Source organism: Culex pipiens, chromosome 3 (assembly GCF_016801865.2).
Source record: "Culex pipiens pallens isolate TS chromosome 3, TS_CPP_V2, whole genome shotgun sequence".
NCBI classification, from domain to species: Eukaryota; Metazoa; Arthropoda; class Insecta; order Diptera; family Culicidae; genus Culex; species Culex pipiens.
Genome location: NC_068939.1, coordinates 100,897,002 through 100,914,766, shown reverse-complemented (window position 1 = coordinate 100,914,766; position 17,765 = coordinate 100,897,002). Strand labels below are relative to the sequence as shown.

Here is a 17,765-nt window from a genome sequence, read left to right as displayed (position 1 = left end):
ATTTTACAAAAATATTGCTGAAAAGTTTGATTTTGTTTAAACACCTTCATCTTTGACTAACCTGATTTTCAACTAGATCAATAGAACACAATAAAATATAATAAGAAAAATGCTTTCAATACGAAAATTCATTTGAAAAAAAATGAAAAATTGTTTCAAACCATGAACTGCAAATAAATAAATGTTATCATTGATTTATTATTAAAATTTTACGAATCCAAGAATGTTTTTTTTGCTGATGCGAAGAAAATAAAGCTAGATGTTATCACGCAGAAAAATATGTTGTACGATCTGCCTGTACGAGGTTTGATTCAACAAAATTTTTAATGAATATAATCAACGCCGATTTTGCGTTGAAACAAACCTTGATTTTCTCAATTCCACAAAAATCTTTTGTTGCTTTGAAAAAGTTGCTTTGACGTTTAGCGTTGATTCAACAAAAATCTTGATTTTCAAATCAACAAAATGTTTTGTTGATTCAAATATGCCTTATTTTTCTGCGTGATCAAATACTGCCGGCTTAAAATATATCAATTTTCTAACAAGTTTAAGCAAAAAATTTCAATATTCAATTCTATGAAAAAGGGGGAATTTCGTTGTAAATTCCCCATTTTTCTCGAGCTTGGGAGTTTAGGTGTTAATCAGGGTGACCTATGCCATGTTTGGGTGGTTAAAAAAAGCTGGTGGTTCATTTTCGACGAGTTTCGCAAAAAAAAAAATTTAAAAAAAAAATCATTGCTCTGCGCCATTCCAACCGATTTGAGCTGTCTTGGACGCAAATGAAAGAAAAATAGTTTAAACTTCAAAAATCTTAGCATGACATTTGAAAAGCTTGTATGCGTCCAAGATAGCTTAAATCAGTTGAAATGGCGCGGAGTTGTGTTTTTTTTTGAAAAAAAAAAAAAACGTTTTTGCTAAAAACGTCGAAAATAACCAATTTGTGGACATGTCATAGGTCACCCTAAGGCCCATGGAAATATTTTTCAAAAATTTTGTCCCTCGACTCTGGCCGGGGTCGAGGGGGCCAAAAAAAAAAATATGAATACTGAAATAACAAGCCATAGTTTCAACGTTGGCATGGAAAAGGTTTTTTAAAATGCATTTTATAGTAGTTCAGTTGTTTTGCAATCATTAGTTTTCAAAACATGTAAGATTTGACGAGAACAGAAAATTTTGCGAAAAAAAATTTACGATAATAAACCTACACATTTTTTTTAAATTCAAGAGATTTTCAAATCAACCCAAAAATGCAAAAAAAAATATTCTAAATGCATTTTAAATTGATTTCAGCTGATTGCACTTAAATTTCCATTGAAATTTATAAGTTTTTTGAAAAAATATGTTTTTGCCGCCTGATTTCTCGGGCCAACTTTGAAGTGGGGGAGACAAAAAAGCAAAGCAATCCACATTAACGACCCCCGGGTCTTTTGTGGGCTCTGTTGCAAGTTTCTGCTCATTTCTAGGCGTCCGAAGGTTATGTGTGGTGAGTCACTCAAAACCTCTTTTACGCTAATGGACCGACGTTTTACTTCCCCATCCGATAGAAGGAGTGATCAGAAAAATCTCGTCTCGAAAAATGCCACCGGGTCCGTCTGGGATTGAACCCAGGCCATACTGGGGTGAGAGGCTACCACGCTAACCACACAGAAAAAAAATGATGGTAATATTGGTGACAGATTTTGTGTCAAAAAAAAAAAATGATTAATTTTACCTCTGAAAATGATGAATTTTCATCAGTTTTGATGGATATTCATCAGGTTCACATTTTTACACATTTTTTATGTAATATTACTTAAAAAAGAGGTAATATTCAACCTACTAAATTTTCAACATTCCAAAATTCAACTTTTTTTTTCTGTGCACTGCGCCACCGGACCCGACCCCAGGGGGGGAGGGGGGGGGGGAGACAAACACTTTAAATAAAATTTGAACCAGCTTAATGGCCGAACAAAAAAATATGGGTCTAATTATTTAGCAAGGAAAATTTTGAGCCCGACCGGAGAACTTATTTTTCGAATCATGCTGTTTTCGTGGGGAATTCCCCACGATGTATTACTATCTTTTCATGGAAGGAAACGATCAAAATATTCAGTCAATTTTATTTCTACACTGAATTTTTTTTTCAACCTATCGGAATAGGAAAGAAATAACAGATCTATCGATCGGTTGAATTGATAATTTACTCTATATTATCTAATTTTAATGAGTTTTTTTTTTCAAAATCATTGCATAAATACTCAAAATTAGAATATCACAAGCATGTTTGTCAGATATTATTGAATTTGCTGGAACATTAATTATCAATTAAACCTAAACCCTTCATCGATTTGACTTATAATTGGGATAGATACTTGATTTTGTATAAATAATCAAAAAACCTAGTGTCCTCAGAGAGTCTCTTTAGGAGACAATTAATGGTAAAAATGGCTTTGTATATCGATAGAACTTGTACCGGAAAACAGAAGACAAAGAAAAGTCAATTTACAAAAAGCCCAAGAATTAATCAATACATAAACTCTTCTAACACCTCACAAGAGAAACATCTTGGCTTACACTTCAGCACAGACATCACATGGAAATAAATATAACAAACTCTAAGGTCGAAGTTGATCCGCCCCCAAATCCCCCAAATACGCAAAACGACCTCCCCAAACAGAGAGCAGCAAAGCAGCAAAAGTTCTCCCACTATTCTGACGTGGTCGTTAGAGACGGCAGCGGTGGTGGTACAACAACATTATACCGCACGTTGCAAATCCGACTTGGGCTCCATCTTGTATAGGATTACTCGTCATAATTTTATTGCTTGGCTTGGCATTCTCTTTTGAATAGTAATAGGATGGATGACGAACAATGGAACCGATTCCTTGGGCCCCCGCGGGAGGATCCACCCACCCCTTTGCTCTGATCCGGTCATTCCTTTCGATCCCACAACTTTTGTATGGCAGCATCATCATCATCATCATCGTCATCTGCTGCTGCTGCTGCTGCTGGAGAAGATAGAAGGGCAAACAATCGACTTGACACTGCACAAAGTGCTCCCACAACGCCCCTCCCTTCCTGTTTTAACCCCATCCTGGGTGGTGGAATGGTATTATGGAGCAATAAAAGCTCACGAATGTCCGCAATGGTTGTCATCGTTCAACTTTTATTCTGCTCTTGCAATGAAGGAACAAAAAAAGTGCGAAGGAGTGGGGATCGTCCTTAAACCGAACACCTCGTGTGCCTTTTTTATTAGGTTTGAATAAGCGATTCTCGATAAAACTGTCGTAATTTGTAAATGACCCCTTGGAGTAGTGTGGAGATTGTAGCTGTTCCTCTGGTTGGAGAGATTTTCTGAAAACAGTGGATACAACATGTATGCGATCGTTGTATGCACACGAGATATAGATATTGTACAAATGTTACAGTAAGACAATAGCCAGTAGGATGCGTTTTGTTCGACTGACTGTCTGACGTCAGATTTAACTGGCAACAGTGTTCATTATTGTCTTGCAAAAGCCGTCTGGTGCATTTCTAGAGCTCTAACAATGCAATTTCATGGTGTTCCGAATGCTTGTTAGAAACAAAAACGGCGAGATACATTTTATTGTAATTCAATATGAAGCTTCTGGGAACGATTATCCTGGGTTTAGAGAAATAATTGACCCAGTTTTATTTGTAATAATTAATCAATCTTCAGTTGAAATGGTTTCACCGGAGATAAATAATCCGTAATCCCCAAGCAAAAAAAAAAAACAAAAATAGAGTGGCACCACCAACTAGTGGCTTTAGAAACTATCCTTCCCTTTATAAACAAGGGAAGATACCACTTTTGACTCAGTTGGCAGTCGACTGCCAAAGCAAAAGAAACTCAGCTGTGATCGCAAGCGCCACCTAGTGGTAGCAATCCTTCACTGTTTGTTTGTTTCGTCATTCTGGTTATACCTCTGACATTACCACTGCACCTTTTTTTGGGTGAAATTTTTCGGAAAATTCGGAATGTTTCCATCTTTTGATAATTTTATCAAACTCTAGTTTCTAGGCTAATTTCACGATATAAACAGAAAATGTTTAATTTCATCCTTTGTTTATACCCTTTCAAAATGGAAGTTTAAATTAATTAAGAAGCTGCCTTGTCCCGAGAGAAATCTCGTACCTATCTGTGAAAATGGACTTGATTTTAAATAAATGTACGAAAAAAACATTCCTTAATCCACCTTTAGGTGGTTGGTGCCTTCCTCTCATTTATAGAGTGATTCCAATCCCCCTAAAATGTACACATGGTGTATGGATCTCCCCTAACGTGATTGCGTCCTAATAAAAATAAGTGATGAGTAAAAAAACAGACTACCTGCAGACTTTTTGTCAAGATTATACAGACATCGCCTTCGAGGAAAATGGCATCCCTCTACACGGCTTTTTCGTGGCGATCAGACCCGACCATTTGAGGTTATTTAAATTCAGACCATTTTTTTAACTGCTTGTAATATTAGATAGGTAAGTCGGATCTTCAAAATTCTTGATACACAAAAAAGGCCATTTCAAAACCTTTCTAAAAATATATAATATGGCCGGTTTTCATCACGCAGAAAAAAGTTTTGTAGAATCAGCCTGTACGAGGTTTGAATCAACAAAATTTTTGTTGAATATAATCAACGCCGATTTAGCGTTGAAACAAACCTTGATTTTCTCGATTCCACAAAAGTCTTTTGTTGTTTTGAAAAAGCTGCTTTGACGTTTAGCGTTGATTCAACAAAAATTATGATTTTCATATCAACAAAACGTTTTGTTGATTCAAATATGCCTCATTTTTCTGCGTGATGCAAAAACCACCCTTTTTGCAAATTTTGAAATTTATATGCAGCAGTTTTTTAAGCATTACTTTTAATGTGCTTTACCGAATCTTATAAATTTCAATAGGGGCTTATGGGACCCCAAGAGGAATCGAATGAGGCCAAAACAGTAAAAATTGGTTCAGCCAGTGACGAGATATTCTAGTGACATTGATTTGGTACACATGTCTACATACAGCCAAACACACAGACATTTGCTCAGCTGGTAATTCTGAGTCGATATGTACAAATGAAGGTAGGTCTAGGAGGTCTAATCAAAAAGTTCATTTTCCGAGTGATTATATAGCCTTTCCTCAGTAAGGTGAGGAAGGCAAAAACATTTTAATTGCAATTCCGTTGTGGAACCAACTACTTATTCTTAAGAGAATCTAAAATAATACATTTTGATACAAGTGTGATAAAAAGTTAAACTTAAGTTGAAATTGTCAGCATTTGTGTCGGGAATTATTACTTTTCAGTATTGTTTTGATTTGAATTATGAATTGACTAAACACATGAACATTTCCCATTTAATTTCATTCAAACGGTGTCAGTTCAATGAAACCATATAACCGCCAGTCTAAAAGCTCCATCTTCTCGGATGCGTTTTACGCATCCTTGGATTGGGGGCCGTGCAGCTGTATATCAAGAACAAACAAACAGATAAATATTAGTCCCAAAGATATAGGTCCCTGCAACATTCGGTTCCACCGGACAACACACGTGTGTGCATCCAGAAGAGATACGCTTCCAGCGGCAAAGGTCGGGCGAAGTGGCAAGACTGGTACATCCAGAGAAATCCAAACAGGAGTAAAATACCGGAATATCCACTCACTGGTGATATGCTCCATTTGCTCTACTAGCTCAATATGTGGGGACATGTGGGGATGCCGGGTCGAGTACAGAGTACGGTTGACTGGATGTTGTGTATATGTAAAATTGGACCCGAGGGTGTTTTAATGCTAATATACCGAATCTTTTGCTGCATTGCACATTCGGATTGAGAGACTGGCACAGAGAGTTGGGGTCTGTATACTTTGGCAAATTGTGTAAACACACACACACAGGCCCCTCGTCTCATCGGGCGATGTACTTCGATAACATCTTCATTTTTTCGGTGTTCTGATTCCTCGGTTAATTCCAAGGTTAATTCAGTTGGAATTCTGGAAGTTTTTGAGAGTATTTCAACCGTATCGCGGTTAAGACTAAATCAGAGCATTGATACACTTTGAAGGTAAGTCTATCTGGCTTTTTTTTTTTTAATTAGACATTGAGTTCAGTTGAGTTTCAGGGTTTAAACCAATATCTCTAGATGTTTGTTCTCGTGTGGTATGAAAATGTTTGATTTGCTATTGAAATAAATAATTCAGAGAACTTTTTTTTTTGTTATTTGGATCTATTATTATAACTACTAATTCGACTACTAAATAACAACATTTGGTATTGATGTTATAACCGCCTGATCGTTATGACTTTTTTCTCATTGCAATATACTTTCCACCTTTACTCACGGCAAACTCTACCGAGTTTAAAAAATAACTTGGCACATCATAAACTTCAAAGCATTTTGTTTTTTGCCACCACCATGGGCAAAATTCTGCAACCTCATCATAAACCTTCCGAGCTAATGGCCATGCTCGCGCGAGCGCCAAAGTTTGAAATAATCCGCTTCCAGGAAAATATTTTTCTTCTTCTGTCGGATGAAAAAGTAGGTATATGGGAACAAACATGCTCCTTCGCGGAAGCTCACAAAGTTGAGTTCTGAGCATGTGCAAATTACACATATTGCACCGGGGCCAGCTTACCTCTTGAGTCGTAGTAATCGTCCTCATCCTCGTACTTATCTCCTTTCACCTGGTTAGTGGTGAAACTGCTGCTAGCGACCAACACTAGCAGTGCCAGATAAATCCCCTTTATCGGCACCATTTTCACACTTCTGTTCCCTTCTCCCAAAGGGTCGTCGCTATCCTTGCTTAATCTGGTTGCAAATTAAGTACAGACACACACACCACACTCTACCCCCTTTTTGCAGAAGGGTTTTTTTAGCCTAAAACTTGCCTCACTTGAAAGGTTTCAGCTTTGCACACTGTTATATATTTGTAAAAGATGCTAAATCTTCAAGCGCCAACAAACCGCAACACGGCCCGGAAACTTTTCCTGCACTCTGGAATAATCCTGAAAAGGTAGATCGAAAAACAACACTTAGCACTTCCGGAAACTAACTTGCTGGAACGTTTTCAAAGGTCCAAGAGGGCTGCACTCGCTATTGCACCGTTCGACACTTTGCACACTTTTAATTAATCGAAACTCTGGACAACTTTGCAGAAAGAAATTTAATTTTGCTCGTCCTCCGACCACGAGCTAACGGTGGAAACAGGTTGTGGTGGATACACATACACCAGCGTTGTGACACACTCTTTCTCCCTCTCGTTCGCTCTTTCTGGTTCAAAGTTTTGCTTTTCCTTCGTTTTATTGGTGGTTTTTCGCTGGCTTGCACTTTATTGCCGCGCTAAACACGATACTTTTCGACTCCCCGACCACACACGGCTTTGTCGTCAGCTTTACGCGCGAAATCCCAGCGAAGTTCCCTTGTCAGTCAGAGGAGGAGCAGAAGTTTACATCTCAGCGGTCTCGATGGTAGTACTACACAACTGTCCACACAGACAGGCGGTCGACCAACACAGAGTATCATCACTGTGTGGGCTCTTTCTCATCTCTAGCGTATCGTCTAGTGGGGTTCAGTCAACAGAACCAAGAGAAGAGTAGGTACATGTGTACTACCACTCTTGGGAGTCATCATCAGCAACGGGCATAGGATAAACTCGGACACGCGAGATTGCACGACTAGATGAGCTGACATTAAAGATTTCCTTTGGTGGGTGCAAATGTAGCCGTAATCGTTCGAAAACAGCCAAAGATAAAAATGTGAAGGAGTATAGGAAACCCAACAGGAATATCATTCTCAATCAAATTCCAATAATGATTCTAATTGGCAACCGTAGTTGTAACTCCTGTTCAATACAGGATATCCAAACATAGCTCAAATGAATCTAACCGGAATTATTCAAACTGACATTTGCAGAGTAAACAAAAAATCTATCGACTCTATTTTGAATTGCTCAAACTAAACTCTTATATCCAAACTCAAGGACCACTTTTATTCCGAGTCTGGAATTTGCTAGTCCACGGAGTCAAGTGCTCGCGAGTAAACACACTCAGCAAGCCTCGACTGCAAAAGTTAAGTTGTCACCGAAAGGTTAACACAACAAAACAATCTCACGCTTCGCCTACTGCTCGATGTTTTCGTACGTATCCTCGCAACCTCGGTGTTATTTTTTGCAGAAACGACACTCTGATTGGACCTCGGCAACTGAGGCTGTGCGTTTAATCAAAATAAACAACATCGCGACCAGTAGGTATCTCGCCGTAAACTTGTCAAATTGTTCAAAGGAAGAAAAAAAAATAAGAGAGCGCACTAGAAAAACCAGTTTTCACGGCCTACTCAAGTTGCTGCACAACGAAACGCGAAGAGCACAAGCAAAAGGTGGAGTAAACGCGGCGCGGATGAGTCACACCTGTGGCATTCTAGATTAGCCTTGTGATGGCTAAATTAGTGTTGAGTTTAGGTAAACAGGATTAAGCGTGTGAGCGCTCGAGAGAGCCAGTCAGTGTACGAAGATGGTTGAATAAAGCGGTGCATTGCAAACCGCAATAATGTGTTGTACTTTTAAGCTTCAGGATATCACATTGGCGATCCTGCCACGATGATTTTCCCTTGTTTTGTGGAAAAAAGTAGTGAATTAATCTGTAATATTGTGTTTTTGTGAAAAAGGAAAAGAAAATTGTAGATTTTGCACGCGTGGGGTTTGTTTTGTTTTTATTTGCCTGACGGAGCTCTTGGGTTAACCCAGTGCGTGAGTAGAGTCCGACAAGAACCCGACATTGAAGAGGCATCGTCGGTCGAATTCCATTCGGTGAATAAAAATGAGTGGTTGCGGAGGAGGAAGGCGTTTTTAATGGGTAAGAGCCGTGTCGAACTGTGTTTAGTGTAAGTGAAGGAAGGTTTATGAGTCGGCGCTTGAGGAGGTGAACGAGTAAAATAAACAACTGTGAGTAGAGTGACTAAATCTAAGAAGTAGAAAGGGGTTTTCTGTGATTGAGCTGGGAGTTGTTTTATTGTGGTTCAGTATTGTACGTTCAGTTCTTTACTGGACTCGGTCGTTGGAAACGGCCGTCGGCTCAACGACTGTCAAAATAGGCGGCGGGCCAGATCGGAAAAAAAAGTGAAAGGATCTCCCTCCTCACTTCGCGTCACCATGCAACTGCAGCAGTGTTGAGAAACAAACGAAGCACGCGGTCGCATGTTGGTGGCATCCAGCCAACCCTAGGGGTGTTCATGTTTAAAAAAAATATATCATTTTTCAAGAAAAATTAAATATTTTCAGCTGAATTAAAAATTTGCAAAAACAATCGAACAGTTATTACTGATGTTGGAGAAGTGATATAAGATCAAAATTCTAATCCATTATTTATCTGTGAATAAACATTTTTCACACCAAAAGGGAATCCCTAGGCCTATACACTACCGTTTCCAATGGAACACCCGCAGTCGAGCAATTTTTGACAGTTCGCTCCATAAGAAATACATTGTAGAAAAAAGCAAAAACTGCTCGAATGGAAATGCTCCATTACCATAAGAAAATCCGGCTATTAGCTAAATCCACAATATTATGAGCAATAATGATAAAATAAAAAGATGAACAATTAAAAAAAAATGTCATGTAAACGTAATATGTAATATATTGTTGTATTGGATACGGCAACCTGTTAGAGTGCATTTCAGATCAAGGAAAATCTGAGTCAAGGACTATAAGACTATACGAAAAAACATGGTATTTGAACAATCTAGTTGTGTGTTAGTATTTATGAATTTGATGCCAATTTTGATAGTAAATGATACAATAGAAAATAAAATAGTAAATTTATGATATCAGGATTTTTAACAGGCTTGGCAGAAGTCAATTAAGCATTTTGGTGACGAAGCAGTATTAAAAGTTAAAGTATGGACCTTGATCAATTTTTACACATTTTATAAATGAGAAATGGAGGGAGTGTGTGTTATAAAAAAAAAACATGTGGCGATTTAGCTGACGCGTTTTGGAAAAAAATAGAACAAGATTTTAAGTAAGAAATAGAGATGCTTAGATTCGGCAAGCAGCTGATAGGTACGATTCATTGAAAGTAAGTATGAAGAGAAAAGTCAGTAAAATTAAACAAAAGGAACGTAAAAAGAGTTTTTTTTTTTTTTACTGCCAATGTTAATTAATAAATATGAAGGGTCACAATAATAATTGAGTCAAGTTATTTTTTCTATCTTCGAATAATGATGAAAGTATTCCAACTGTTCTGGTCAAGTAATGTAAATTACCGATGAAATTCGATTAGATTCGATGGGAGAACTATAAGAACAATAAATGGTCTGGAGGTACAGTTCGGTTGTTTATTTAAGGAAGTTTCACACGAAGTATAGACAAAGAATGGGAAAAAATCAAGAGAGTTTAAGTTTTGCCTATATGAGTTTCAGGTAGTTGAGTCAAGTTGGACTCATTTCCAACTATAACCAAAGTGTTTGTGAAATTTAAGAAAGGATGTCTTGGTCGAAAAAAAATGCAATAGGTTTCAAAAAGTTGAGTCGGGTTTAGCCCAAGACCAGCAGACAAAGAGTTGAAATAGAAAGCCCATAACCTGCTAAAAAAAAATGTGTTGCTGACAGTTGAGTCGGGTTCAGCCCTAGACCAACTTAAACTATTATGTGTTTCGAAAAAATGGGTTTAGCCCATGGCCAGCGAAAGCCAAAAGTGTTGAGTCGGGTTTAGCCCAAGACCAACTTCAAGCTAAAGTGTGTTTGGAAAAAGGAGTCGGGTTTAGCCCGGGACCTTCTTAAAAAAAAGAAAGGTTACTGACAGTTGAGCCGGGTTTAGCCCATGACCAACTTAAACTAACGTGTTTGGATAAAGATGGTGGGTTCAGCCCATGGCCAGCGAAAGCCGAAAGTGTTGAGTCGGGTTTAGCCCAAGACCAACTTCAAACTGAAGTGTGTCTGAAAAGAGGAGTCGGGTTTAGCCCATGACCTTCTTAAAAAAAAGAAGAGTTCTTGACAGTTGAGCCGGGTTCAGCCCTAGACCAACTTAAACTATGGAAAAAGTGGGTTTAGCCCATGGCCAGCGAAAGCCAAAAGTGTTGAGTCGGGTTTAGCCCATGACCTTCTTAAAAAAAAAAGAAGAGTTCTTGACAGTTGAGCCGGGTTCAGCCCTAGACCAACTTAAACTATCATGTGTTTGGAAAAGATGGTGGATGCCCATGGCAAGCAAAAGCCAAAAGAATTGAGATGGTTAACAGATATAGAAGGTGTTATGGAAAAATGAGTCTGGTTAAACTTATAACCAAATATTTTTATCTGAAGTGATTCTCCTAGTTAGTCGTTACAGTTTAAGTTAATGATAAATCAGGACACTGATTTGGTTGAAGTCAAGATAAACAAAAAGAATCACTCTAAGGTACCTGTATCACAACGTATTCACAATGGCATCCTAAAATTAAGCTTTGATAGAGTTATCCTGGGTGATGAATAGAGCGAATGCGTAGCGTGATTTCCGAATGATCCCACTTTGTTTACATCTACAAATTAGGAAGCTGTTCAAGCACAAGCATGACTTTTTTCTTACTGATAAATGAGCTGTTTTATGTTTAGTTGTTTGTGTTTCATTTTGGCTAGCTTTTGATATTTTTTGCTGGAAAATTGTGTGTGTGTGAATCAAATCAAGATTAAGACAGCTTCTGGATGGATATAACCGCATCGACTCCATAAACAATTTCAATTCACAATTCAAAAAAATGACGATCTCGCTTCAGGTCCTCAAAAGCCAAAAAAAAAACATTCTTGAACAAAAAAACTTTTTTTTAAATGATCGATAACAATACTCTCTACTTCTAGCGAACAGTAAATTGGTTCCACTTTGACAGTTCAAAATTGAGGCCGTTTTGCGAACCACTATTCAGCACCCAGGAGTTATCTACGTGCGCATGCATTCTATACGTATTATATTCTGTATTCTGTTTGTATACGGAAAAAGTGAGGTTAAATTTTAGATAAAATAGTTAAATAGTTGAGTTATCGTTAAAACAAAAGTCTTGTCATTTTTTGCGTTAAAGTAAATAAGTGTTAATAAATGGATTTAAGCGTGTTTTCGCCGTTGTACATAAACATTTACATTGAGCTTTAGGACCCTTTTAACAGTACCATTGAAACGTAAGGCAAAATAACTCACATGATAGGGAGATGGTTACACGTGCTTTCAACATTTTCTATATGTAAGATGGTTACACGTGCTTTCAACATTTTCGGAAAAAGGCGAGACGTGGTACCCGAGTTTGGCTCTATTGTGAATTGGTTGTGGATTAATAATGGCGAAAGAAGTTTTGCAGCAAAGCTTAAAGACCCTATTTTTCCGATTTTTTTTACAATCAACAATTTTATATAACGGATTCGGATGAGAAAAATTATTTCCAACAGTATGATGTACAACTTTCCAATATTTGTTTGATTTTTCTATGAGAAAACTGTAAATTTAGAAAAAGATAATAATTTGGACTCTTTGGCTTTAAAGTCTTTCCAAAATCAATAAAAATTGTTGAATATACGTTAACACATCTGTTATCAACTATGTAACTAACTGTTTATTTCATTGATATATACGAGGAAACTAATTTTTTTTCGTGTTCCAAAACATGTTTTTTTTAAGAAAAAGTTCACAAATTTTTGCGCGCTCAAAAATTGATGTTCATTATTTCAAAATCTCGTCTTTTGCAACCAGCTTCATTAAGATTGATGCAGGGAATCATGAGAAATAATCGATTTTGTTTCTTTAATCCGGCAGAAAGGCATACGATTTTAGGCAAGTAACCTCGTTTTGGCGCCACCTACATTGAAACGCAGTCGCGCTGCAAAACCTCAATAAAGAAGAGTTTTGTTATTGGTCGGGTAGAACAGGAGATAGTGGAAGATAAATAGCAATTTGTCCCGAGATTTGTCCTGTCCCGGTAGAGTCGCTGTTAAGCAGTTTGACTAACAATCCAAATGTAGTCAGTTTGAACTCCGATGGATGGGAGAATAGGTATAAAAAGAGGATTGCAATTGCCTCAACAATCAAACTTCGGACATTTGGTTTTGAGTAGGAATCTCGCAATAGAGAACGCCAAGTTAATGCTGATGAGCTGATGAAATTTGTGTAATGTAGGAATTTAGACATCATTTTACTTGTACCTGGATTAAAATGTCAATTTGAAAATACAAACGATAGTTCCTAGTTTCCACAAGGAAAACAAGGCATTTGCAACGCGGATTCAATTCAATTTATACTCAACTAATGATGACAAACGATAAGTCGCCTTCCCAAAGGTGTCTTGATAAGGTTTAGGTCGTGATGATGCGTTACCTTCCAGTCGACTTCAGATGATGATTAGAATTATACATAGGATAGTTATTATTTGTAAGGGATGTTAAAGATAGCACTAGAAAAAAGTTATTAAACAAGGAATAAGGAAAAACAGGCAAACTAGGATAAGGGATTTGCATTTCCGAAGATTATAGGAAAATTGTGAAATATGCTTTGTACCTTATGGTATAAGTTGCTGAATTTGATTAAGACCACGGTTCGGTTAATATTATGAATTTGTTGTGGGTGGTTTTTCTCTGTTTTTTTTCTCGTTTGTCTTTTTTTTTTCAGCGGTAGCAGAGGAAGAGGGAAGAACAGAAGGAGCTACCGTTTGGAATTCAACAGACTAATGATTACTACCGGAGGGACCGAACGCTGTGTTCTCATTTCTACGATACAATTCAGCGAAGACTTAGATTTAAGAGTTAAAATACAAGTGATAGTTTTTAAGTTATCATTCATTCATAAATTATCGAAGGGGAGGATGTGGCATTCTAGATTAGCCTTGTGATGGCTAAATTAGTGTTGAGTTTAGGTAAACAGGATTAAGCGTGTGAGCGCTCGAGAGAGCCAGTCAGTGTACGAAGATGGTTGAATAAAGCGGTGCATTGCAAACCGCAACAATGTGTTGTACTTTTAAGCTTCAGGATATCACAACACCAACACTTGCTGTCGCTCTCTCCCGCGCACACAAACACACACGCTGTGTGATGGACGACGACGACGACTGTGTGTTGAGTTGAGTTGAGCAGCCACCAGCAGCTACGCTGGGATGGAGCTACTCGCTCTTCCTTCACTCCTTCTGTTTGCAGGGTTCCTTCGATGGTGCTTGCAGCCTGCCGCCAGCCAGCAGCAATGCGTACGTTTGTTTGTGTGCGTGTGAAGCCATCGTAGCAAACTGCTGCGGAAAAAGGCAGCAAAAGTAGAATTTCTTGTCTTCACTCCGGAGCCTGTTACGGAAGGTTCTGCAATATTTTACACTATTCCAGCATCACTAAAGCACTAAAACGACCCTAATGTGCTCGTTTTCCGCCCGGACACTTGTTCTAAGCCATTTCTAGCCGGATTTACTTCAGTACACACCGATTGCATAGGATTTTTGCCTCCTTCTGGCAAGCGAAAAACACGGAACAAACCGCACGGACAAACTCGTCGGGATCGATTGAAGAAAAGACAGACAACCAAAGAGTGGAAAAGTTATGATGGCTGCTGCTCTACACAGAGAGCATGCATACCATCGCAGGTGAATTCGTCCTCCCGCTCACTCCTACGCACTTGCACAAGTGCCGTCCCGCTCACGAGGTGAGAGTGTGCGTGCAGTGTCGGAGCTGTCATCCTGTAGTTATATCGTGTTTATCGTTTATCTGACATGACAAGGGGTACGCTGCGTAAATATGTTGATGCGTTCAAGTCACGTATCAGGGAGAAAATGGTATGGTTTGTTTGCTATTAATTTGCACAGTGATTTTGAAAAGATACACAAGAACAGCATCGAACTTACGAAAAGTTAAATACTTTGAGAAAAGAAGCCATTGTGGATGGTAGCAGAAGCATTGTGTCACAGTTGAATCAAAATGCCGATCATCTAAGCAAATGCATAGTGCCAACCTTGAACATCCAACAACTCATTTCTCAACCCAATGAGCAGCCATCGACATCTGCGCCTGCCAAAAATCAGGCAATTAAACATCGTCGGTTCGCAACAATCAAATATCCCTAGAAAAAAAAGCGGAATTCGATGTAAAACAATTACCTGTGACTACATTACAATCTATTAACACTTAGTCACCTATTACAAACCCTCCATACAACCTATTACACTCCACGGCCAACATGCAATCGCCGCAGCAGCCCGCTCCGCAGTACCTTCAGATGCGGCAGGCCAATCACAGAACATTATTACTCAAAACGTGCCAAGTGCAAACGCAATTATCGTTGAGCTAGTATCAGAACCAGCATCTACGACCGAGAATCCTCGACCTCTCCCCGAATCAGTCCAGGAGAACGCCAACATCGGAAGCCATGCACGAGGAATATATGAAGACATGGATAGACCGGTCGTCGTCATATCCGAAAGCGTCAAAGGTTTTATAATAATCATAGTCAAACATGACATTCTAGGTACTTCAATCTTACGTCCCAAGTAGGGATGATGTCTGCAACGCAACAGTTTTCTGCGGCGTGGAAGCAATAACATACCGTGCGATACTATAAGGCTAACAGAAAGCCTCTAGAGAATTTAGTGTCCATCAGACTTGCATCAAAGACGGATCTTACATTGGGAATTTTATTGCTCTCACAAACATACAGTCCATCCTAGCATATTCAACTCATATGGGAGTTTCTTATGCGAAGCACGCATATGAGAGGTACTATGGGCTATATTTTTATCAAAAATCATCTTAACTCTAGAAATTTATAGTGTTTTGGAATCGTTATGAAGTCAGCTATATAGCTACACCAAATTTACATGGTTTACGATATCTAGGTAATCCGAAACCTCCTTAAGTTACGGCCTATGTGTTCACCGCTGTAAGTATGAGGTAGGCGATTTTCGATCTTTCTTGCTCGCGTAGCTTTAGGATGGCTCGGGGACTAGGGATTTGATATGCTGAGATGTTCTAGGTCATCCACATATACTATATTGTTCCTGTTGAGATGTTTGAAGTTGTCCAAGAACTTCCGGAAGTTACGACCGATGGATCTACCGCCGTAACAAGACAAAGGTCGGTGGTTTTTGACCTCAGATCATATCCGGATAGCCTCAGGGAGGTTCAGGGACAAGTCTACCGATATATGTTGATGTTCTGGGCCTTCTGTAGAGTCCCTGGAGTTACGGCCCATGGGTCTACCGCCGTGACAAGACAAAGGTCGGTGGTTTTTGACCACAGATCATATCCGGATAGCCTCAGGGAGCAGGGCTTGCGAAATTTCGACTTTTTTGGTGATAGCTGACAGAACACTCCAATTGTCTTCACCACGACAACCTGATTTTTACATTCTACTTTCGTTCGTTTCACTCACACAATCATTGACTTCCCTCCAGGAGAAAAATCGCTTGGGGAGCGTTCGTTTGACATTCTACCGAGATTCCGATCATCTCTCCAATAATAGCAATCATATGACTCCTGTCACCACGCAGCATACATAAGGAAGAGAGAGACAAAAACGAGAGAAAGAGAAAGAGCACGTTGTCTCGTTCGGGCGGCTGCTTAAGCTTGAGGCATTATTCGTTCGTTTCGTCTTCGTGTTTACGTTCACTGACAGTCGCCAAGCAACGACGGTCATGATAGGCATTGTGTGTCAGCGATCAAATATCGTTTTGGGAAATGATCGCTGACAGAAAGTTCTATCGAATATAGACAAATCCACGATCCCGTTTCACAGCTCAACGTGGTGGACGCGTTAGTAGGATAGGGTATTTGGTCAGGATTCATCATAGAAGATGATGATGCGACCCAAAATCATAGTGTTTGTTGAAAGGTGCTATATATTATTCTCAAGGCAAACAATCGGATGCTGCGGATGAGACATTTCCCGTTTATCGGTTGTTAAATTTTAAATGAAATGGTTTAGTCTTAGACAGCCGGCTGTGGAAAGATAGAACCAAAATCATTTGTAATTAAAACTGAAGGGTTAAACAGTGTAATTTTTAACTTGAGATGATTTCACGAGTTTTAAATGATTGATGTTTAGTGAGGTACTGATTAACTTTGCGAACGACGAGTTACGATGTTTATCGAGATGAAATGGTATGATAGGGTTTTGTTGATGTTGCACGCCGCAACGGACACGAAAAATCTTGCGACCCGACGGAAAGGGATCGCAAATCGGACTGGCTAGCTGTCATCGGGACTAGCAGAGCCAGCCGCACCTTAACACACACACGCACGCGAAAAAAACGAAAAACACACTGCGACGGACGCGAAAAATCTTGCGACCCGACGGAAAGGCATCGCAAATCGGACTCGGCCCAATCCTGTTTTTTTTTCACTTTGTAAACAAACACGACCATCCGCTCGCACTGATGGAACATAATTGAATGATTCCCCCCGTCCAGCCTGTCCCTTCACTCAATATTTTTGCATGCACAATCCTGTTTTTTCACTTTGTAAACAAACTCAACCATCCGCTCGCACTGATGGAACATAATTCAAACCAGTGATCCCCGTGCACCGCGTTCACCCGCGTTCTCTGTTTTCTGTACTCGATCAAACACCAGCACCGCGTGTGCACACGTACAAGCAAACCTAAACTCTGCCGTGTACAGGCTGTACCCGTACACGAACCTCAAGTTTAAACCGAACCTTGCACCTCGGGTACAAACCCCGTGCAGGCCGACGACGCAGAAAAGAGACAAAAAAATTTCCCTCACGCTCCCTCTGCTGTAAAGTGGCGTTTCATTCTCCGCTGCAGTCACACTACGGTGTTTGCCGAAGAGAGAGAGAGAAGCAGTCAT

At 39.2% G+C, this 17,765-nt stretch overlaps 1 protein-coding gene across 3 annotated transcripts in view; it reads right to left on the bottom strand.

The window, feature by feature from the left end:
• Positions 1–14,535, bottom strand: part of LOC120429874 (calsyntenin-1) — a 197,488-nt gene extending 182,953 nt beyond the window's left edge. Inside the window, exons 1-2 of one of the 3 annotated variants that reach the window (XM_052709579.1) lie at positions 14,390–14,535; positions 6,617–6,986 (exon numbers count right to left, since the gene is read on the bottom strand). In XM_052709579.1, the coding sequence (XP_052565539.1) occupies positions 6,617–6,737 (121 nt within the window). In that variant the 5' untranslated portion in view covers positions 6,738–6,986; positions 14,390–14,535. Of the gene's footprint in view, positions 1–6,616; positions 6,987–14,285 lie in introns of all 3 variants that reach the window. The other 2 variants (XM_052709580.1, XM_052709581.1) reach the window with 2 other exon arrangements.
• Positions 14,536–17,765: the final 3,230 nt, after the last annotated feature.